Source organism: Engraulis encrasicolus, chromosome 5 (genome assembly GCF_034702125.1).
Source record: "Engraulis encrasicolus isolate BLACKSEA-1 chromosome 5, IST_EnEncr_1.0, whole genome shotgun sequence".
Lineage (NCBI taxonomy): Eukaryota > Metazoa > Chordata > Actinopteri > Clupeiformes > Engraulidae > Engraulis > Engraulis encrasicolus.
In genome coordinates, this window is record NC_085861.1 from 17,454,348 (window position 1) to 17,478,345 (window position 23,998).

Consider the following 23,998-nt stretch of genomic DNA (forward strand, 5'->3'; position numbering starts at 1 on the left):
TCAATGCATTGTGAAAATCAAATATTTTTAAATGCCAATACATCTCAAAATAAAATGACCAAACTAAAATGTTGTGTGTCATACTTCTGTGACACCAGCGCATCCAGTTAGGAAGCAACACTCATTGTGGTTTCATTTTGCCAACTGTTGTGTGACTCATCATGCTCTTTGGAAAGAGGGTCTGCTGTATCCCCCAGCACAGTGCCCAGAGCATGGAGGAGATGCCAGGAGACATGCCGGTACACCAGGGGATATGCAGGAGACCATGGGACAGTTTACAACCCAGCAGCGGGATCGCCATCTTCTTCCTTGTGCCAGGTGGCACAGGAAGAGCACTGCCAGAGCGCTGCAAAAGGAGCTTTGCAGGCCACTAATATGCATGTTGATACTCAAATGCTCTACTCTTCATGAGGAGGGTATGACGCTCTGGTATCCACACGTCAGGCCCATGCCTACACAGCGGCACCGTAGGAAACAATTTGCGTAAACTAGAGAACGTCATAAAAATGTGCATTTTTGCCATTGGCACCTAGCCTGGCGATGCCATCCTACGTATTTCCTTCCGCCCAAAGATTTTGGCTCCATACATAGTCTGAATGTCATCAAAATGTGCATATTTGCCATTGACACCCTGTGCCTGTCACAAATGATGTTGCAGGTGTAGTGGAGCGCTGCTCCTTTAACGGAAAGTCTGACGCTGCGGCACACGTCACCACGCCGCTCGTAGAGGCTTATGGGAAGTCTCTTCATAAACACTGCCAGTGGCTAGTATTCGGTAAGCCTGCAAAGTCCCCCTTTGCGCGTTTCATCGCCACCGGCGAATGCTGTGGTTGCTTCTCCCCTCGCCGTCGAGAGGAGTGCGGTGTCCAGTTCAGATCTAGGAGATGTGGACCATTTCTTGTCCTCGTGAGTATGTGGACCATTTCTTGTCGCTGTTTATGTGCTAGCCAGCAGCTAGTGGCTAACTTCGCGTCTGCTGTTCTATAGGTTGTGATTCCAACTTGGCGTCTCTTACTTGGCTAGAGTGATCTCTTGCTTCTCCACTGGCAAGGACTTCGGTGGACAATACCAACGGTTACCTTGCGCATTTCCCGTCTCCTGCACGCCGGTATGTATTATAGTGGGTTAGCTTGTGCCTTTACCCAGCCCTGACTGTTTGTTTTCGTACCATGGTTGCTAACGACGGCCATTATTATGGTTTCAGCGTGTGGTCGCTACCGGCGCCTCGGCCGTGTACCTCTGTATTGGCACTCCGACTGTGAGAATCGCGCATCGGTGCACCCTCATCTCCGGGTAAGGTAACCTCTCGGCAGCAGAATCGTGTCATAGTGGGTGTCCTGCTAGCTTGGCTAACGCTCTCCTCCTCCCTCGCAGGTTGTATCCGTGTGGCCGTGGTCAGACACACCACGCGTTTAGGTGCACGAGCGGCGACTTTTGACCCCGGTTGTGTGGTGCCTCTGGAAGCCGGGAACCCGTATCTCGGCTGCTGCTCCGGCCTCGGGAAAGTGAACATTCGTGTGTGTGTGTGTGTGGCGTTGGCGCGCTTTGGTCAGTGTGTGTGTGTGTGTGTGTAATGATTGTGTGTGTGTGGGTGGTACGGCCACTATTAGTCCCTGGGCCAGAAGGCTAACAGGGCTGGACTAACTCTACTTCCCATCTTTTACTTTTGTTTGCTGTGCCCCTCTTCTAACCCTGTGTGCTGATTTTTGACTTAATCCTTTTGTTTATGGTTTTGCTTATTCAGTGTTTTGTTTTCTTTGCTTTATTTGGTTTGCTGTGAATTATTTAATTTATTTTCTTTTATTAACCCTTTAGAGTTGGTACCAACCTGAAAAGTCTAAGATAAGCCCCAGGGGCTGAAGTGTCTGTGTCTGTGCAATCCATTTGAGCCATGTTGGCTACCCCTAGTGACTACACTGTTTGTGGATCTGTGTGTGTTGTGGCAGAACACCCACCACACTGTAACTGAGTGCATATTATTTTTATACAGAGTGAAAAACATATTTTTTATAATGGAAGTAATAATAAAGAATTGAATTATTAATTGTCACCACTGTCTCTGCCTCCATTGTGCACGAACCTGTGTTTGCCTGGTAATCTATTGTGCGGGTACATTGTGTGTTGGTCCGGGGTATCTGTAACTACCCCTAATCCATTTCCTCCGGGGGCTCCACCCCCGGGGGTGGCGTAGTCGAACTACTTCCTGTAACGGTCTCGCCCACTACACAGGCAGCATTATCATTCTCCATGTCACCTTCCAATATATTTATTCAACATGAATAAATCCCTTAGCCAGGCCAGCCTGGCACATGAAAAGCTTAGTACTGTAGGTGGCCCCCCTTGGTCGTTCAAACTGCCTCGGCCAACATTCAAACACACCAGTCAGAACAACAGAGACTACCACGTCAATGATTCAAATAGGGTTACAAAACAGCCTTGCGTCGGAGGACGGATTTGCTCCCCTGATGTCTGACATCCAATGGTGCAGGTCTCACACAGCAATAAAATGTTCTGATGCTTGGTGAGTCTAACTTACCGAACTAGTTTACGTTTTTTCTTGTCACTAGCAGTAGATGTAATGTAGTGCACAGTCAAAAAAGAAATTTGCCCATTGCCTATATGCCTTTAATTCAGTAGTTTGTCGGTAGCTGCAGTTTCATCCAAATAGTCTTTTCTCAACTTCTATTTCAGGTTACCCATCACATCTAGACTGTGTTAGCTATTACTTGACAAGGACATCTGCTTGATAAGAAATGCAAACATTGACATTTTATTTTGGTTCAAGGCACCACTGGTTAATTTCCCACTTAAATTCCTGTTAATGTTTTCCATCAGGGAAATGACCCATTTCCCATAACAACAAGTCCGTGTTAACCATTAAAATGATATGGACCAGTTCCATGGGTGCTTGTCAGACGTGTTAGGCCTATATACAGGCCTCTTGAAAACCACTGACAAAATATTTGAGTATTCGGCATCAATAGGTCCTCATTCATATCACAATGAAGCAAACACATTTGACTCACATTACAGACTATTATTTCACTGATTCTTGAGAAAGTGGCTAAAACAGGTTGTAATGTTGACAGAAAAAAACAAAGCGAATTACAAAATTATATGGTATATCCTCGTAGACTAAGGTCTTGGCTTTTCAGAAATGCACAAGGCCAATCTCCCCATTATGTATTTTTTTCAGAAATCAGGCTTTTCTCCGATCATACCTTGTTTTTTGTCAACACCGTCAGACACAATTAAAAGTTATTAAAATTGTATTGATTTGGTTGCATATGTATCTGGAGTTTTTAAGTGATTATGTGTATTTTTTGGTTCACACATATGCCTTTAAATGTTGAAAATTCACTTTTGTTCTATTTTAATACTGTTTCATGTGTTCTAATTTTAAAATATGTACCGTCATACGATGCTTACTTAACGCCTAAATACAACAAACATTTTTTTGTAATTTCACAAATATTCGTGTAGGCTTAAATTGGCTATTACTTTGATATTTCAACAACTCCTAAGGAAAATGTTGTAAGCACATTCCTTTAAAATGTCCAAAACTCCTTCTTACGGTGGTGACTTAAGAACTGACAGTGGTGACAGTAATCTGAGAGTGGTGAAATTGGCCTAATTAGTACCTGCATTTAGCAAAATAAATAGCCCTCTCAAGTCAATGGCATCTTGCATAAACACTTTATTTTTGTGTGTGCACAGTATGAGCATGTGTTTTTACTTCATTAGTTAGATTATCTAGGAAGTAAGCCACTGGTTGTTGAAAATGTGGTAAAAACAGCTTTTAAGTTGTTCAAATCCAAAATATAGAGGTGTATTATCATAGATGTAGGTCTTGGCTGTGCAGTGAATGCATTGGCCAAGCTCCCCATGTTTAACATTTTTCATAAAATGGGCTCTTTCTTGTTTTGTCAGCAGCGGCAGACAGAATTAGAAGTAAAAACACATGTTTACTGTATTAAAGTGAATTACTTTAACAATTCAACATAACTGTAGATACTTATTGTATGCATATTCTTAAAACATGTAAAACGTGTTTTTTGGTGAACTCCATCAGATGTCACCACCGTCAGGTTTTCTGACAAAAAAAACTCCAAATGCACCTCAGTGGTGGCTAGAGTATCATTTTGGATCACAATTATTACTAACATGCCTAGTAATGTTTCATTAACCAGCACAATTTCACAATTTCAATTTCACAATTCCAGCCCTGGCAGGGGGCTCCCCTAGGTGGCCGCTGGTCTCTGCCTGAGGTTTCTTCCTGACTACAGGGGGTCTTTTTTCTCAGACCTCACTGAGCTTTTTTTCCCCCTCACAAACTATGAATCAAGCGAAAGGGAGTTTTTCCTCACCCCTGATGCCACCAGGGGCCGCACCTGAGCGCCCAATCTCTGTGTGACTATCTATGACTTATGATAGGCCCAGCCACTATGGACCTTACACATCTAAGAATCCTGGTCCTAACCTACGTTGACCTTATGACTCTACATTCTCTATCTCTTCTTCTTGCTATTTCTGCCTCTCCTCTATACCTCTCCTTTTAAATCTATCTCTAACAATGTTTTTTCCCATTTGTTAAGCACTTTGAGTTACATGCCTTGTATGACACAGTGCTATACAAATACAATTATTATTATTATTATTATTAATTTAGTAAAATATGGAACAACATGATGAGCAGAACAAAATCTGACGGTGGTGACATCTGACGGTGTGAGACAAAAAAGCACTCTTTTAAATATTATGCATTGTTTGTTCACATTAGCCATTTCATTTTCGCTCTGTTTCTTGGGTGCTTCATACCTTTTCTGAAAAAAATTATATTTATTAACATTAATGTAATACAATACTATTAAAACCCCCGACGGTGTTGACAGTTTATGGTTGGGACAGTACCAGTGTCCAAACAAATGAACAAATTGAGGACAAAATAATAAACTTACAGGAGCTTCAGTGATGGTGAAGTAGGCAGTAGAGCTAAAGGTTTGAAAAGGGGTCCTCAGTAATGAAAATTACCTTGTGCATACCTGATTTTATTGTCTTTTAGAAAAAATCTGACGGTGGTGACCAATATGGTGGACACATTTTGAGCAATCAGTAAATAATAGTAAATATTGTTTTACATCCACTATGTGCACATCTGTAGAATCACTTTAATATGGTCTTCCACATCATGGTGATATTGTTCAATTCTGTTAGTGATTTTTGTATTTTAAGTCAATTGAAATGATGATGCCAGTCCTTGGGACAGGCGTTTTTACAGGGTGTGGACAGGTTTATAGCCATGAAAAGTAATAAAATTACACTTAAATATTTCAAACAACTGTGTATTCGTGTGACAGACCCCTTGGCCATTACCTGGGTTCATTTTGTTTGTGAAAATTTAGTTGATTTTCAACAGAATTAATATTTTACTGCAGGGACATGTTTTTGCCAAACTTTCAAGAATCAGTGATTTGTATAACTGGCCTGCTTTTAAAATACTCCTTGTGTTGTCACTCACAGGGACGGTTTTACCAATAGGCAGACTAGGCAATTGACTAGGGCCCCACCATACAGTATGCCCTTAAAGGGACACTGTGCAGGAAATGGTCAAAAAAGGTACTGCAACTATGCTGGTCATTGAAACTGGGCAGCCTACTGCCAAATTTGATCTTTTCATGAAAGTTTACTAAGTAATAAACTAATATTTTCTAGTATGGTCCAAGTACAGTCATTTTTGCATTTCACTATTTCTGGACATTCAAAATGGCGGACCATGGGGAAGATCCCCCTTTCCATGTATGAAAAGTACAATTTTTCCAGTCATAGTGAGTACTTACAATTTGATGGTGGCGGTAAATATTCATGAAAAAGGTAACATTAGTGAATGGGATGCATGAATTCTGGAAATAAACAACAAAAAAATCCTGCACAGTGTCCCTTTAAAGTGGCACCCAACAGTTAGCACAACATTGTAAATACCAGCAAAACTTTCCACGTAAAAAGGACCTCACGTCTATTATATTATATTGCATTTGGCAGACGCTTTATAACCAAAGCGACTTTCAAAAGAGGACATATTCAAGCCAACATCACAAGCAAATACAATGTGCACAGGAGATATACAGAACAACAAGTGCAGTTGCAGAGGGGTTAGTTTTTTTTTTTTTTTTTTTAATTAAAGAGTAAATAACGAGTACACACACACAAACTAACTAAACTAAACATCATGTCAGGAGTCTGCCCTGGGGCAAGGCCAGTTCAAGCATTAGTCTAGTAGATTCTCTCGAAAGAGGAAGGTCTTCAGTTGTTTCTTGAAGGCTGCAAGAGATGTGCTTAGTCTTGCTGCCTCTGGGAGACCGTTCCACCACTTGGGTACCACAACGGAGAACAATCTTGACTGGGAGTACCTAGAGCGACTGGATGGCAGAGCCAGACGGCTTGTGCTGGATGAGCGCAGTTCTCTTCCAGTAACATAGGGCGTTAGTAGGTCCTTCAGATACGCTGGGGCCGTTCCTGTGATGGTTTTGTAGGCAAGGGTCAATGCCTTGTGCTTGATCCGGGCGGCGATCGGTAACCAGTGCAACTCAATAAATAGAGGAGTAACATGGGTCCTTTTGGGTTGATTGAATCATCTGCAGAGGTTTTAGCGCACAAGCAGGTAGGCCTGTCATGAGTGAGTTGCAGTAGTCAACGCGGGACAGGACAGTGGCCTGCACCAGTCGTTGTGTAGAATATTGTGTCAGCACAGGTCTGATATTCCGTACGTTGGACATCTGGAATCGACAGGTCCGGGTGACTGAGTCGATGTATTTGGAGCATGACAGCTCATCATCAATCATGAAGCCAAGGTTTTTGGCGACTTTGTTTGGGGTCACGATGGTGGAGCCTATCTTGAGGTTGATGTTGTGACTGAGCGACTCTTTAGCTGGGATCACCAGGAGCTCTGTCTTGGCCAGGTTCAGCTGTAGGTGGTGGTCCTTCATCCATGTTGACAAATCAGTGAGGCAGGCAGAGATGCGTTCCGAAACCGTGGTGTCATCTGGACGGAACGACAGGTACATCTGGGTGTCATCAGCATAGCAGTGGTAGGAGAACCCATGTGTTTGAATGACACGTCCCAGGGAGGAGGTGTATATTGCAAACAGAAGGGGTCCCAGCACTGATCCTTGGGGTACGCCTGTGGAGAGGGTGTGAGTCGTAGACAGTTTCCCTTGCCATGACACACTGAAGGTGCGTCCAGAGAGGTAGGAGTTGAACCATGAGTGGACAACGCCTGTGATTCCCATGGCTGTGAGTATCCTCAGGAGGATCTTGTGGTTGACTGTGTCAAAGGCTGCAGACAGGTCTAGTAGGATGAGGACCGAGGATAGTCCTTCCGTTCTTGCAGTCCTTAGAGCTTCGTTCACTGAGAGTAACGCAGTTTCAGTTGAATGTCCGCTTCTGAAACCAGATTGTTTTGGGTCCAGTAATCCGTTCTGGTTTAGGAAGTAGGTGACCTGCTTTGCAACTGCCCTTTCTAGCGTCTTGGATAGGAAGGGAAGCAGTGAGACAGGTCTGTAGTTTTCGACATGAGCAGGGTTCAGTGTAGGCTTCTTCAGTAGTGGTGTCACCCTTGCTTGTTTGAAGGCGGAGGGGACAGTGCCGGAGGAGAGTGAGGAGTTCATGATGGATGTGATTGCTGGGACCACTGTTTGGGCAATGTCTTGAAGAAGGTTCGTGGGCACTGGGTCCAGTAGGCAGGTAGTGGGACGGCTTCTTGTGATGAGTTTGGAAACGTCTTCTTCAGAGAGCAGAGTGAATTCTTTAAGTGTTGCAGGAGTCGGCGTGTTTCCCACGGGGGTGTCTTCTGGGCGGGAGGTCGGCTCACAGAATTGCTTGCTAATATTTGCCGTCTTTTCCGTGAAGAAGGTGGCAAAGTTGTCTGGTTTCAGGTCTGAGGGCGCAGGAGGGGGGGGAGGGTTGAGCAGTGACTTGAATGTAGAAAACAACTTACGTGGGTCTGTAGTGTTGCTGATCTCGTCGTTGTAGTAGGTCGTTTTGGCAGCTGTTACAGAGGCGGAGAAGGAGCCTAGTAGAGATTTAAGTTTTTCGAGGTCAGATGGGTTGCGGGTTTTGCGCCATTTCCTTTCCGCTGCTCTGAGGGTGGTACGTAGAGCCCGGATGGTCTCTGTCAGCCATGGTCGCGGTTGTGAAGGTCTTGCAGGTTTAGTGACTAGTGGGCACAGGTTTTCGAGACAAGAGGTCAGTGTGGAACTGAGAGAATCCGTAGCAACATCGAGTGAGGAGAGAACGCTTGCTGAGGGCAAGGCATCTGCCACCACTGATGCGAAGGTAGTGCGTGACAGGTTGCGTAGATTCCGCCTATATGTGACCAAGGGAGGGGGGGTGTGTGTAGGGTTGGGTAGGGAGGTGGTGAAATGGAGGAAAAAATGGTCTGAAACATGCATTGGTGTTACCTTGATGTTGTCCGCTTGGCAGTCCTTAGTCATGATCAGGTCGAGCTGGTTACCACTCTTGTGTGTCGGGGGGCAGCTGGCTATATTTTGCCAAAAGGGATTGGACTGCTATTGCATGTTTAAGTGGGAGCTAGGAGAATGAGACCTCCTGCGATTATTGCTGAGAGTGGAAATATAAAGAATAATGTATGAGCTTGGAAATTATACTCTTACTCTGAGAAACGCAACACATCCATTGGTTTGTACATGTAGATTATCTAGCATCATTTACACCAGAGTTGAGGTGTAACTGTAAGAGTTAAGAGAAAATTACAGTTTATTTCTTTTTATTGATCAATGATTTCACAATTGGTTGCTTAAAACAGAGCAATATCCTATTATGTGCAATCCAAAAGAGATGTGACATAGGCCAAAGATGTAGTGAATGTGAACAGCCTGTTACTAATTCCTCTTCACTTGGGCATTTGCTGGGTGGAGGTGGAGCCTACAGGACAAAAAGGTACATGACCATTGACAATGTGCTGATTATAATCACTTGTAGTACATGGCAACAGCTTAATATACAGTATAATGACATTCAATTGAAATTCTAAATTATATTAGGGCCTATATAATTCCATCAACATCCTGCCCTCCATGCCTCCCACTGCCATCCCCATTGTGTCAAAGGTCAGTTACAGAGGGTGAGATGAGGAGTTTGAACTGAGTAGTTTGAACTCATCTTTTAGTAACTCACCATTATTTCCAACAAGAAAGAGTTCAGACTCTGAATACTCTGATATACATGTATTTTGTAAAGTACAACTGCTTAATTATATTGCATAATTATGGGTAGAGCTGTTCTTGATGAACAAATTCATGTTCATGTTTATGGAATTTTCTCGAGTGTGTTGATTAGCATGGTATTCTAAGATACCTTACCTTTGACAGACAGTGCAAAATCTCCCTTGTTAGTTCCTGCAGTGATGCTGTTTGAAGCAGTGCAGGTGTATATTCCACTGTCTTCATAGACACTCTTCTCTTTCATGTATGAGGGTCCAGTTCCTATCCCACGTGTCCCATTTAATGTCCAGGTGTAGGTGCATCCAGGAACAGACTCAGCAGAGCAGGTCAAATGGATCTGATGGCCAAACTCTACTGTTCCTCCATGGCCTTCTCCACTAATGATGACAGCCTCTGGTCCATCTGTAACCACACAGGCCAATGTTGAAATACGTCCTCAGTAAGGACAAAACACACAGTATGAAACCAACGTTTTATGCATCTGTGTCTGTACTTACACATAATAGACCTACAAATAATAACACAATACGAGACATGGGCTACTGTAGATTATAAAGGCTGCGTCCCATTACTACCACTTCCACTTTCACTTGAACTTCACCTCGTTTGGAGTGAAATTAAAAAGCGAGTCATTCCCTCGAGAATAAAGAGAAGTCGAATTTTCCCCTACAGATTGGGACAGACTTCAGGTGGTGACGTAGAGCTACTCAAGTACACATATTTTTCATAAAAGATCTTCCTCCAATATGCCTGCTGTTCCATTAAATTATATTAATTTATGCAGCAAATACGAATGGACCGTTTGTGATTTTCAACAGGAAAGGACAGTGTCAGGGAGTTTCCGGATCCAGTCCACTCCCATTGTTTACACTTACAGCCAGGGAAGAAGCCACTCGTGTTGTGCCCCTATGGGACAAGACACTGCATTTATCAATAAATCGTTCACAAGCATACTGTAATCTGCATTTGTTGGTGTTTTTGTAAACAAGGAATATAATCTGCATTTATTCGTGAGTCATTTAATATATCTGCTGATTTCTCAAATGCAAGGTAAGCTACTAGCCAATACCACTGCCATCAGTGGCAAAAGCTAAAGCCAGGCTAATTAGCGAACTCTATTGTCCATATTGCTCTGAAGTGATGAGATCTTGCTCATGATGTGGACTTTAATCCGCAATTTAGGGAGCCATTTCATGTTAAATCCGTCTAGACTAATTATTAGGCAGTAGCAAACTTTTCCAAAGTTCATAGCAACCGTTAGCTACCGCTAATTGTGCTAAGCTAACTAGCGAACACTAATGTAGGCCAACCAGCGAACAAAACGTGATGTTTTTTTAAGTAAGGGGGTTTATTTTGTCTTTAGAATCTGTTTTCATACGTTTTACTTTTTATTTCCGAATAATATTCAAATATTGGCCATATATTTCCAAGTAGTGAATTCGCTGTTCCCTCTGCTAGGACGCCATGTTTTGTTTTTTTTTTTGCTTTTGCCGGTGGGGTTCGCACAGCATTCTGGGTAATGTGTTCTTTCACTCGGTCGTTAGGGGGGGTCCTACCCACACTCGGTCGAAGTGGAATTTTAAGTGCAATTTTTGCACTTTCACTCGCCTCCCTACGAAACGGGACACCCTACACTTTCACGGGAACGCGCAAAAGCGAGTGTTAGGGCTCAAAACGAGTGGAAGTGGTAGTAATGGGACGCAGCTTATTAACTACTGTCCAATCAATGGCAACAATAATAGATTAATAAATAATATAACTCACAGTATACAGTCAGTGTTTTAGAGGCCTGAATGGGGCCACTAACTGGATTGCTGACTTGGCACTGGTATGGTCCTTTGTCTATTATCTGTACTGGATTAATTGACCCTGTTCTGTTGTCTTCACTGAAGGTGACTTTGTCCTGAACATGTTAGGTAAAATGGGCCGCCCCTTTCAGGTAATTTGGGACGTTTTTTCTATGGGAATTACCATTCTTTTTTTTTTTCTTTTTTTTTACAAAAACAATGTTACCATTATTGAAGATGGAGGTGTCAGGGGAGCTCTTTTAATGAAGTTGTGATATTTTTTGGAAACAGATACAGATGGAAAAATATTAAAAAAATCACAAATTTTGTTTTTCTTTTGTGCAATTCTTAATTTCACCATTGAAACGAATAGGTGGCCCATTTTACCTGAATAGGTGGCCCGTTTTACCTGAATGCATTTTTTCCATCCAGGATGACACACCGTTCACTAAAACTTGTAAAAATGTATACTTTGTACATTAATCACCTTGTTTTTTGTCATGAAATGGAAGATTATGAGTCACTTTATGCAATCAAACTAAACGTTGGGTAATGTATTGATGTTCTTCCTCTATAAATATAAAACCTACAGTTCACAGTCAGTGTTCCAGATGCCTCCACATTACTGATGGGGTTGCTGACTTGGCACTTGTACTCTCCTGTGTCTTCTTTCTGTACTGGACCGATGGACACTGTTCTACTGTCTTCACTGATGGTGACTCTGTCTGGTACTGGAGACAGAGTTCCTCCATTCTTCATCCACTTCCTGGTGGTGATGGAGCCCTTGCCCTCACAGGTTAACCTCACAGAGCTTTTACCTGCTACCAGGGGACCAGGACTACCAGAGATCGTAATGGCAGGATCAGATACCTTTTCTGCGTACATTTAACCCTCTGAGGTCTAAGGCCTTTCAGAGACTTTTAGGCTGCTTGCACCACCCTGACATTTTCAAGTATTTTCAACTAACAGTAAGCATCTATGCAAAAGTGAAATATATGGTTGCATTCTGAAAAGCCTGACAATAAATAATCTGAAAGAAAATTGGGTGTCATACAAACATGTTTTATTTAAATTGAGTATAAACACAACTGTACAAAAAAACAGGTTTCAGAGGTCTTCAAAAAGTGCAAGAAAACACACAATAAATATATCTAGCCAAGACTTTTGAAGTTTGAATCTTGTAAACAAATGTGTTGGCTGCATAAAAGTAAAAAGGGCATTTAGAAATGTTTTGTTGTTTTCATACAAAATGCAAAAAAGAAACACTATGTCAGGCCACTGCCTGTCTCATTTGAATACTAATGAGATAGGTGTGAAAAACCTCTAATGGCCCACACCCCCCTGTCAATCTCCATGTGCTCTGATAACACCCCCCCCCCTGTCACTCTCTTTGTCCTGTGGCCAAGTGAGGAGCATGGCTGTGTTTACTCTAGCTGAAAGGGGCGTGTTGTCACCTCTGAATAGCCACTCAAGCACCGGTACTTTACATGTGAATAGCTATAGGTGTGGCTGCTACAGGCAGAGAGTACAGAATATGCGAAGATTTCTTTTCACTTTCTTTAAATTGGGCCAGCTATATAATTTATTTAATATATATATATATATATATATTTGAAATCTGGAAGGTCTGAGGTTTCTAATGGTGTAACTTATATGTTTCAATGACAAAAACTCACAGAGTTACAGATTTGTTTTTGGAGACATGTCAAATTGCCCTCTCAAGGGCAATTAGACCTCAGAGGGTTAAAAAGAAGAGAACAAACATAACTGTGATGGTCACAATGTTTGAAGCGGAATTTACAACAAATACATGCTTTTTCATTCCATTCATAAAAATATGAGCTCTGCTCATTCCACCTGTAATATCTACTATTCAAAATATTGGTTAAAGGGACACTGTGTGAGATTTTTAGTTGTTTATTTCCAGAATTCATGCTACCCATTCACTAATGTTACCTTTTTTCCTGAATGCTTACCACCACCATCAAATTCTAAGTAGGCCTATTCATTATGACTGAAAAAATTGCAATTTCCATACATGAAAAGAGGAATCTTCTCCATGGTCCGCCATTTTGAATTTCCAGAAATAGCCATTTTTAGCTGCAAAAATGACTGTACTTGGGCCATACTCGAAAATAATAGTTTATTATTTAGTAAACTTTCATGAAAAGATCAAATTTAGCAATAGGCAGCCCAGTTTCAATGAGCAGCATAGTTGCAGTACCTTTTTTTGACCATTTCTTGTACAGTGTCCCTTTAAGGGTCTTAATGTGTTTACTTAACACCCTAGATCAGCGGTTCCCAAACTTTTTTCCTTGCTCACCCCCTTGCACATTTCAATGTGGTATGCGCACCCCCTAAACAAAAGTTTTGGTATACAGTAAGGACAACTTATGGCCACTCAAATATGGCTTCACTGCACAAATCATTAACATCATGCAGAGTAATTTAGTGAATCCTCATTTCCAATAGACATGATGTTTCTTCAAGCATACAACTCACCCTACAATTAATAAAAACTTAATTTAATTTTTTACTTAACTTAATTTTCATTAATGTTGTACAAAAACTAGGGGTGTAACGGTACACAAAAATCACGGTTCGGTACGTACCTCGGTTTTAGGGTCACGGTTCGGTACATTTTCAGTACAGTATATGGGAACAAATTAGGAAACCATTTTCTTCCTCAGCACGTTGCTAATTTCACCAAAATATTATCAAAATACAAACGAGAAAAAAAAGAAATACATTCAACCTGCTACTTTGGGTCGGAGATTTCATCAGTGTAAGAAATAGCACTTTCTCCTCAAGGTTTCACAAAGACCAAGCCTCTACACCTGTTTTTTTCTTGCATTCTCTCTCAGGGTTCTGCACAAGCCTCTGCATGTATTAGCTGCATAATGTAAAAACATGAACAGAGTAGAGCCTTTTACTCAACCTTTCGGTACTCGGTACAGCACTGTTCGATTCGGTACAGGTCTTTTCGTTACGGTACGTCGGTTCGGTTCGATATCGTTACACCCCTAATAAAAACACATATATCCGCCATTGCTCACTTCAGGCCATGCACCCCCAGGGGTGCACGCACCCCAGTATGGAAAACCCTGCCCTACTCTGAAAGACAACTATTGGACATGGTCCAGTGTTCCATCGATCACATTTTCTCTAGTTTGCTGCTGATCATGGTGATAATTAGTTGCCTACTGTAATTTTTGCAGTAGGCCTACAAACAGTTGATCTTCATGTTCGGAAAATGAACTCATTTAACACATTAAATCGTACTCATTCAAGACCAGATTGTACACCAGATTGACTCTAGGTTTTACAAGGTTTGAGATTCATGGCTATGTCACAAATCAATAACGTTTCTTTAGTGATCTGGAAAATTAATGTAAAATGTAGTTCTGCTCTGTCATTACACTGTAAACAAAGCTAAAATCACATCTGCTTTTCCTGTGCTAAAATGCAATACTGACAGTCGTAAAATATCTGTGCTGCACTAACCACACAAGAGATGAAAAAATGTACATACCAAAAACTGTCAGTGTTGTTTGTATGTTGCTTTGCATCCCACCAATGGATATATCCAGAGTGTACTCCCCAGTGTCACTGAGAGCCAGGTCCCCGATCACCAGTGTAGCTGTGGTTCCATCCACAGAGGCTCTGTCACGATAACTAGGATATATTGCCACGTTATCAGCAATGGCAGTGCATATCGGTGTAGTTCCAAAATACCAGGTGAATGTATCAGGTGTTGCAGATGGTGGGTTGATAAGTCTGAACTCCACACTCCCTCCTAACGCTCCATTCAGAGGTCCAATGATTTCATAATTTTGGCATGTGCATAACCCTTAGGGATAGGACGAAACATTATTAAATACCGTAAATCCTCTAATATTGGCCGGGGCCTGTATTTACTCAAGTGCATCTTGGACCAGGCCATAATTGGAAGGAGGCCAGAATTAGAGACAGGCCTGTATTCCTATTTGAGCAAAACAGACTACCAGTGGAATGAATAAAACCATGTGTCTACCGTATTTTGAACCAATAAAATACTTGGTTCATTTATTGAAAAAGTAGGCTACAGTTACCATAACAGTTACGGTATTTCTTACTCACGAGGCGTGTGTGTCCCTCCCTCCTCTGTTTGTCTTTCCTCCCGTTCTCGCCTTGAGCTTATGGACACTATGCGGCAACTGTCATTGGCATTGACGGTCGTATTTCCAATATCTGCGGCTGTTTCAATCCCTATTTTACTCCAGACTTCAAAAGGCAAACTGTTTCTTGCTGCAGCCAAATGTCGGGGAAATATGCAATTTCTGTTATTCCGGTCCGTAGCCTGATGTGAAGCAATCTCTATGTGTGAAGCATGTTACTGAAATATATGAAGGTTAAGCGAGGTAACCATATTATTGTCTAATACTGTAGCGTGCCTCCTATTTTTCCTCCACTGGCAACGCATAGTAAAAGTTTGACCGCCAAATGCATTTACGACGAGGGCTCTCAACTTTGCAACCAAGGCAAAGTCTCTTTCTGTATGGGCGCGCTCCCTCTGCCTCTGGCTGTATTCTGGGCTCATGTTGTTGCTAGGTTAGGCATTACCCAAGCGTCTGACTCCCATCTTTTGAGCCGTTCCAGTGTGAAGCTATTCTGGACTTTACAGTCCCATTCACTTCAATTCATTTTTTTGGAGTTTTACAGATTTCGGACCGTGCCGACGCCGCTGTCGTCGTGCGAGGAAAACAACAATTGTCTCGGGTGCTAAACATGGTCATGGAACGGCTTGCTAAACAAGAATGCTATGTGTTGTGTCATTTCGAAGATAATTAAAGAAAATCTTATTACAATGGGATTTCTCATAGGCATGGTTTTGCATGTCTCTTATCTCTTTTCATGTTGACTGTGCTATCACCGTTACAAGTTTACAAGGTGCACAGCGCACAGATGTATGCATACAAAAAGGAAGAATACATTTCACGGTGTAATTCTGAAAATAATTAACTTCAAAGTTAAGTGTTATTACATAGGCACCATGGTCATCAATATGTGTGTAAGAACAAGTGAAAAAACAAATCGGTCAGTTTGTCAAAGAGGAGACGGTAGATATGCACCATAATACACAGTATTCATCGAAATATGCTCCTGAATGATATGCTGAAGAAATACTGTACTGAATTAGCCTAATCATGGCCTATCAGAAGTGAGGTAACATACATGAGTGTAAAAGTTGTCCTTTGAGGGGCCTTGATCCCACAACCTGTGGAATGGCAGGCATGACTCCATCCACTAAGCTACCACAGATTCAGTAAAATTTGTTTGACCAGAAAACTTGTTGTTGTGCACATTATCATAGCACTATAAATCATATAGGCCTACAATCATTGCTTCATCATACTTCAGACAATGAGGTAATGGTGCAGGGGTATTATATTGCATATGATTTATTGTGTTAAAATGCACAACGACAACATATTTGTCTGGTCATATAACATTTCTTACAAAACAGTGGTAGCTTAGTGGATGAAATCATGCTGTCTATACCATAGGTTGTGGGTTCAAGTCCACTCAGCATTCAACTTTTACTCACGTGTATGTTACCTCACTCCTGATAAAGGCCTACATTATTAGGCCTATTTAGTAAATAGATATTTTGTGCCTTCATTATTTCTTCAGCATATCATTGAGTAGCATATTGCGACACATATTGTGTATTGTGCTGCACATCCACAGTGTCTGCTTTGAGAAATTAATCATTTTCAATTTGCAGTACTTATTACACGTGTGGTATGATCTGTAAACTTCAGAGTTACTTATTTTCATAACAGAAAGTTCTGAATCATTCTGCACATAGTAAAGATGAAATGGTGATGACGCAGTGAACATGCAAAGAGATTGGAGACCTGTCCAATCATGCAAATGACATCCCACTGTAATAAGATTTTATTCAATTTTCTTCAAAACAACACAACACATTGCAGAAATTCTTGTAGCCATCATATGTAGGCCTATAGGATGTAATGAAAGCATTTTCACATCGTCAGCAGCGCAAGCACCCTTTTCTCACAGACCCTTGCTGTGCTCTACAGACAGACTTGAAGCATATGGGCACCTGTGAAACATGCAGTACAATGGTAAGATTTTGTTTGTCAATTCTTAACCTACAAACATGAAAAAGACAGATGAGATGGAAGACATTGGAAACTTCTTGAATGTAGCAATCCCATTACAATAGAAACAACAGGAATTGTTTGCCAATTAATGACTATATGTGGTAGCCTAGCCTATAATGCAACCTTTGTTATATAGCCTAACAGTGGGTTAAATTGAATCCGAATGTCTCTGCGTGCCCTACAATATCGCCCCCTGTGGCCACATTAGCTAATGAAGATGTTTGCTTGAGTGATATGTGGCATGTGCATTATTGAGGAAAGAGACGTAGGCTATGTGCCATCCGTATTTTCCCTTCATATCATTCAGAAGCATGGTGTGATGCATACTTTGTACTATGGTGCGCATATCTACCATCTCCTCTTTGACAAACTGACCAATTGGTTTTTTCACTTTTTCACACATATTGATGACCATGGTGCCTATGTAATAACACTTGACTTTGAAGCAGTGGCGTAGGCAGAAAATGTAAATATTGTGGGCCTTTGGAAATTTAGTGTGGACCCCTTTTTTCACTTTAATAACAGGACGAAGTTAATTTTAATCCCTGGCACCGAATAGGCTATCAGGTCCCTATACGATGCTGCTGTGGAGCTTTGCGGAAGCCTGGAGCTTTGTCTAATTGACTCCTTCATACATACATGTAGGCTACAGTATATTTCAAAGCACAGTGTGCTTTGGATGCATGCTTTACTTGAGGCACTGTGCAAAACAACAAAACGTTTTACCATTGACCTCCGCAGTTTCAAGTGCGTGCGTGTGTGTGAGTGAGAGAGCGAGCGAGCGAGAGAGAGAGAGAGTGCAGTGCGCGCGAGGGAGAAAGAGTCTTGCAACCATCGGACAAATTCGGCAAGTTATTCACGGTTTTGTAGCTGGATTTCAACAGGCTTTGACCGTGTTGGCATACTGAAAACTGTTCCTCATCGGACGACAGAACTTTAACATAGAGGCGTAGCCTAGTTGCAAAGAGGCAGACCTATGGACAGAACGATGAGAAATGTTTGGTATGACAACGTCATATTTAGGCTACGCATTGGACACTAGCCGTGATACCAAAGTTGCTGATATGCCACCACAGAAGTACGTAGGATAATAGCCAATATAAATCCAACATCCTACACATTAAAAGCACAACTGTTGCTCAAATAACAAAAGGGGATGCTACAAGTCAAACATCAATCACCACGGTGGGTGAAGGCTGTTTCACACACACACACACACACGATTCCACTATCCCTAGATTAGACTGCTTCACCAAAAGAAAGTATTCCCTTAACTACCAGTAGAACAAATGATTCACACTTCGTGGTCAAATATTCCCTTAATTGCCCTGCACCACTCTGATCTTTTTTCTATAGCCAATGTTAGCTTGTGTTTTTTCCATTCTCGGTAGTTTGAAATGAATATCTCCTACCTTGTGCGTGGTGGTAGCCTACATCCATAGTCTATTCCTTAGTATTCCATCGGGTAAAGTCATCCATTAATTGCCATTCTTAGCAAAGAACTGTTGAATGCTTAACCCTTTGAGGAGTAAGGAATTTCTTGAGGTTCTTCTAGAATTTTACTTGAACAATCTACAGCTCCCATAGAAGTCGGTGTTAAAAATCTTGCAAAGTCCTTATGACATCATAATGAGAACTCAAAATTTGGGCAAAATTCTAATCACATATTTGTGATGGTACTCCTCTAACTTCTGTGACAACAGCAACAGCATTTCTGCAAAACATAGCACTGGCTAGCAAAAACCCGATGCGAGTTCAAACGATTGTTTACAGTTATGAATGTGCGTTGCTGCTGGCCAATCAAAATTAAGCTGATAAAATAATTCAATCGGGCATGACCAAAAAAGTTCTAAGACAGCCATACTGCATTGAAGCAGGATGTTGACTGTTAATTGTTGATTGTTAATGGCTGTTATTTCGTTCCTTGATTTTTTCTGGGTAAGCAGGGTAGGCAGTGCCTACCCTGGGATAAATGTCTTAAAAATAAAAACTAACACGTGTTTTAAAAAATATTCTTCAGAGTTCACATACACAACAATAACATTGATTCAGCATAAATTATGAGCTGTTTAAAGTACAGTATACGCAGGACAATGATCAAAAACCTAAGTAATCGCACGAAGCAAAGCGCTCAGGCTTGGGCAGGTTGCCGTGGCAACGCGCAGTCCCGGCTGGTAGCAGAGACAGGCTGCTGGTAGCCTGTCAAAGCAGAGCTTTCGAATGCCAGCCAGGCAGCCCGGTAAAGGGCCGTACACACACGTCGCTGCTAGTTACTCGCTCAGCGGATGAAGTCAATAGAATGTCTACGTGTTCCAGCGAGTCTCGCTGGCGAGTAGGCGAGGAGAGTACAAGCGATGCGATGTGGGCGGGTTCCGAGATAAACTTATTTTATCTTCGAGCGACGCAAGTTAAGCGAGTAACCAATTGGAATGCAGAATACAGATTATTGACAGGTGACGTTGCCCCTGTGGTGTTCTGACCACCCCAACTTCTGCACGCAATCACACTTTGATTAAAAGTGTTGAGGAAAATACATACAGTGTACACCATCAAAGGCTCATATGCATGGTTGTGCACAGCACACGATCAACGTTAAACAGCGTAGGTCTACATTTTGTTTCGTACGGACGTTATTGGCGCGGACAGCGGGAACCATGACAACCAGTAAACAAAATCACCCAGAGCGAGTGGCAAGTAGGCGAGTGAGCAAGTAGCGAGTAAATAGCAGCGACGTTTGTGTACGGCCCTTCCGTACGAAACAAAATGTAGGTCTACGCTGTTTAACGTTGATCGTGTGCTGTGCACAACCATGCATATGAGCCTTTGATGGTGTACCCTGTTGAATTTTCCTCAACACTTTTAACCAAAGTGTGATTGCGTGCAGAAGTTGGGTGGTCAGAACACCACAGGGGCAACGTCACCTGTCAATAATCTGTATTCTGCATTCCAATTGGTTACTCGCTTAACTCGCGTCGCTCGAAGATAAAATAAGTTTATCTCGGAACCCGCCCACATCGCATCGCTTGTACTCTCCTCGCCTACTCGCCAGCGAGACTCGCTGGAACACGTAGACATTCTATTGACTTCATCCGCTGAGCGAGTAACTAGCAGCGACGTGTGTGTACGGCCCTTAAGGCTCGCTTTTCCTCTGCCTACCCTGCCTTCAGTGCTGTCAATGTAGAAGTTTGCGCATGCGTATTAAGTTGTCACATAGCTTGTCAATGGGACTAAAAGCAGAGCCTTTAGACTGTGGCGGGAGTATGTGAGCCAATCACAGCGCCCAAAATGAAAAATTGTTACAATTCAGGTAGTAGCCAATTTCTGCCTACAGGCAGCTATGATAGCAACAACTAGCAAGGCAAGGCTTGTTCAAATCTCTAGCCGTATCGGAAAGAAAACATGGCAGTCTTTGGCTTTTTGTCTTTATTATTTTTAAAAATGCCGAGAAGTAGCAAGAAAGACGGTTCAAGTGACAGACAGCTGAGCCGTTTGCAATCGCTGCATTGTGGAAATATTCAACATCAGATGGGTAGCAGCTTCAAGTAGTTTGAATACACTGGGACAAAATGTCTTCATCATGTCAACCACCACGGGCTTTTAATGGAACTAGCTTGCATGAAAAACACAGCCTACTTGTGATTCTGCTTTAAGGTAAGATTCATCTAATTATTATGCTGTGGGTAGCCTTTTAACATGAACATGCTCAAGTTTTTTCGTGGTGCCTTTTGTTGTCACTTGTTTGTCAGGGTGTTGACATTGGTTGTGCGGTGGTGGACATGAATAGACCGTGTGTGTGTTATTATGGACGCGAGATTGTTTTTTGAGCGTACGACATGAGTTCATTTCCCTAATTTATTATGATGATGACTACGCGATGCGTGAGTTGTGTGGAGCCTGTTAGCAAGTGCAGCTGCGTTCTTTTGAAGTGCGCGGTGTGCGAGATCAACGTGGAACAGGACGATTGACTGGGGATGGTTTCTCGGAGTGCTTCCGCACTCACAAATTGACTTCATTTGAAACACCTTGCACAACCGTAGCTGAAGTGTTTGAGAATACTATCACGCACAAGAATGAGTCTCAGAAGTGGTTTCGTTGGTTTACTACTGTCTGAATGCACGGGTCATGTTTGCAAGCAACCCGCCCCCTTGCCTACTTTCCTTCTTGTCTGTGAGTGTTTGATTAGAACTAGCAGCACAAAACGCGGCAGTGAAACAGGAGCTGTTACCTAGGTTGGTTTATTGCTAAATGTAAATCGTTTCCCCCTCACATGCTATGGTGTGATTCACAGTTGGTGAACTAGACATTTTATCTTCAAAAGTAGGCTACACTGTGCCACCCTCCATCCATGTGAAACACCCTGGCATTTGCAACAGAATAAACAGAAGAGGAGCAAAGTCAACTGCTAAAGCCAAAAGTTAAAGCTTTTCCCCCAAAATGTTGTGATTATTATTGTAAAATGTAGGCCTACAGGTCAAAGGTGTACAAAATATGTGTCCTGGAGCTAATTTGGCAATTTGGCAAAACAAATAAGTGTAGCTGGCCTTTTCAAGAAATTGAAATTATGTTTTCACTTATTGTTTCAGATTTAGGTCTACTGATAATGTCCAAATGTCTAAATAGTGTAGCCTATTTACTTATTTAGTTATTAGAGCTGTGGTGGTTAAGCACTGATGGCATCTTATAGCCTACTTTATATTTACAGTATTTAGAGAAACATACTAATTTGTTGCACATTAAAGACCATATCAGCACACACACACACACACACACACACACACACACACACACACACACACACACACACACACACACACACACACACACACACACACACACACACACACACACACACACACACACACACGTTACATTTCAGATCTGCATGAAAGGGGACTATTTGTTCAAAGTTTTTAGTCTTTTGTAAAAGTTTTTAGCTGATAGTGACTCTCCAGATTTGGTTAAAATGCAGGAAATTGCATCTAAGAAATACATTTTTTTCTGGGGGAGGACCGAACCCACCGTTAATATATATATATATATATATATATTCTATATTTACTGCCTACCCTACCATACCCTTCACTGCACGTCACTGGTCTTTCATTTATTATTATTATAATATATTGTTTTAACTTGATGCTGGACACTTCTGATAGCGTGGGCCAGCTGTCAATCATAGTGGCACTGGTCCACACTGTGGCCCTTATGTCCCTACGCCACTGCTATGAAGTGAATTATTTTCAGAATTACACCGTGAAATGTATTCTTCCTTTTTGTATGCATACATCTGTGCGCTGTGCACCTTGTAAACTTGTAACGGTGATAGCACAGTCAACATGAAAAGAGATAAGAGACATGCAAAACCATGCCTATGAGAAATCCCATTGTAATAAGATTTTCTTTAATTATCTTCGAAATGACACAACACATATCATTCTTGTTTAGCAAGCCGTTCCATGACCATGTTTAGCACCCGAGACAATTGTTGTTTTCCTCGCACGACGACAGCGGCGTCGGCACGGTCCGAAATCTGTAAAACTCCAAAAAAAATGAATTGAAGTGAATGGGACCGTAAAGTCCAGAATAGCTGCACACCGGAACGGCTCAAAAGACGGGAGTAAGCGTCTGCAGGAAATCTAAAGAAGCTGACCGAAGCGGTCTCACACAGCTGATATTAACACACTGCTGCTCACATGTAATATCTAGTCTTTGGCGTTTGTTGTACAGTAGCAAGTTAGTCCTTTTTCGGAGTGAGGAACTATGTCTAATGTTAACCAGCTTAATGGTTACAGTTGTGGATTTTGAGAACAACGTGAGATATCCGGTAAACGAAAAAAAAACATTGATTCTATTTTTAGACCCGGCCTGTACAAGAGACCGGCCCCAATTTACCTCCGCCGACTGCGAGACCGGCCAATATTAGAATCCCGGCCAGTAATGGAATACAGGCCACAATTAGAGGATTTACGGTAAAACAATTCAAAACACTATTACGTGAATAGATTTAGTTTTTATCCAAAGCTGAAGGCTAAATGTTTTTATGAACTTACCAATTCCTGTCAGCATCCAGACCGTGAACAAAACTTGGGAATCCATTCAACAAATGAGTATGCCGCTAATGAGCTGTTGTGTTGACAAGAGTGATAGAAAACTTTCCATAGGGGAATAAGGAGTTGTACTTTACTCGTCACTGTTATCGGAAAACCATCTGTTCTTTTTCTCTTGGGATTTTCAACTGCAGTTCTTTTTGTGCTCACCAGGGGACAGTTAAGGCCTGGTTTCTTCTACTGTACACCTCTGTTAATATGATCGGGATTTGTGGAGTAAAACATCTTTGGCATACCTAATGATGTATTTATATGCAATTTAGGTATGTGTATATTTTAAATGCAGATTATTATTTTTTTTAACTTTTCACATTTATATAAGATAATACTGTGACTGGTGTTTCTTAGCCCCTAAGGGATATTTAAATTTTGTTTGTTTGGTTTTTTCTTTTTTGAAGTAAGGTTTCAAAACTTAAAAAACTTAAAAAAAAAAAAAAGTATATATATATCCATATGCAAGTAAATAGCTTCCTAATCTTCCCTCTTGCCCTTCATAGACATACTGTATATTTTAGTCTACTGTAACCAAACAGCGTCAGTAAATCCCTTTCCGTTTCCATTTCCTCCTTTCTAGACTGCTGTGTCTTTGGGAGTAAAGTACAGCAGGAGTCTGAACTCAGGTACATTTCAGTCTTGTCAGCACAATAGCTCACATTCTAATCTCCTCAGGTTAAATGGATTCACAGATTTTCTTC

The 23,998-nt window shown here is 41.7% G+C and overlaps 1 protein-coding gene and 1 long non-coding RNA gene across 2 annotated transcripts; one reads left to right on the forward strand and one right to left on the reverse strand.

Moving 5' to 3' along the window:
- The first annotated feature begins 706 nt into the window (after positions 1-706).
- LOC134449029 (uncharacterized) lies at positions 707-2,050 on the forward strand. Its single transcript, XR_010034899.1, has 2 exons — positions 707-1,293; positions 1,375-2,050. It is a non-coding gene; the product is annotated as an uncharacterized LOC134449029 (long non-coding RNA).
- Positions 2,051-8,828: 6,778 nt separating this feature from the next.
- On the reverse strand, positions 8,829-14,771 carry LOC134449025 (carcinoembryonic antigen-related cell adhesion molecule 1-like). The gene is made up of 4 exons (XM_063198765.1): positions 14,559-14,771; positions 11,617-11,901; positions 9,378-9,641; positions 8,829-8,940 (listed from the first exon to the last, which is right to left on the reverse strand). The coding sequence occupies exons 1-4, from the start codon at positions 14,593-14,595 to the stop codon at positions 8,909-8,911; spliced, it is 618 nt and encodes a 205-aa protein (XP_063054835.1). The 5' UTR covers positions 14,596-14,771; the 3' UTR covers positions 8,829-8,908.
- Positions 14,772-23,998: the final 9,227 nt, after the last annotated feature.

Coding starts and splice junctions, on each gene's coding strand:
- LOC134449025 (XM_063198765.1), bottom strand. CDS start 14,595: ATGCAAAGCAACATACAAACAACACTGACAGTTTTTG. Junction 11,902..14,558: donor AACAACACTGACAGTTTTTG/GTATGTACATTT, acceptor AAATGTACGCAG/AAAAGGTATCTGATCCTGCC. Junction 9,642..11,616: donor TGGAACACTGACTGTGAACT/GTAGGTTTTATA, acceptor GTGTGGTTACAG/ATGGACCAGAGGCTGTCATC.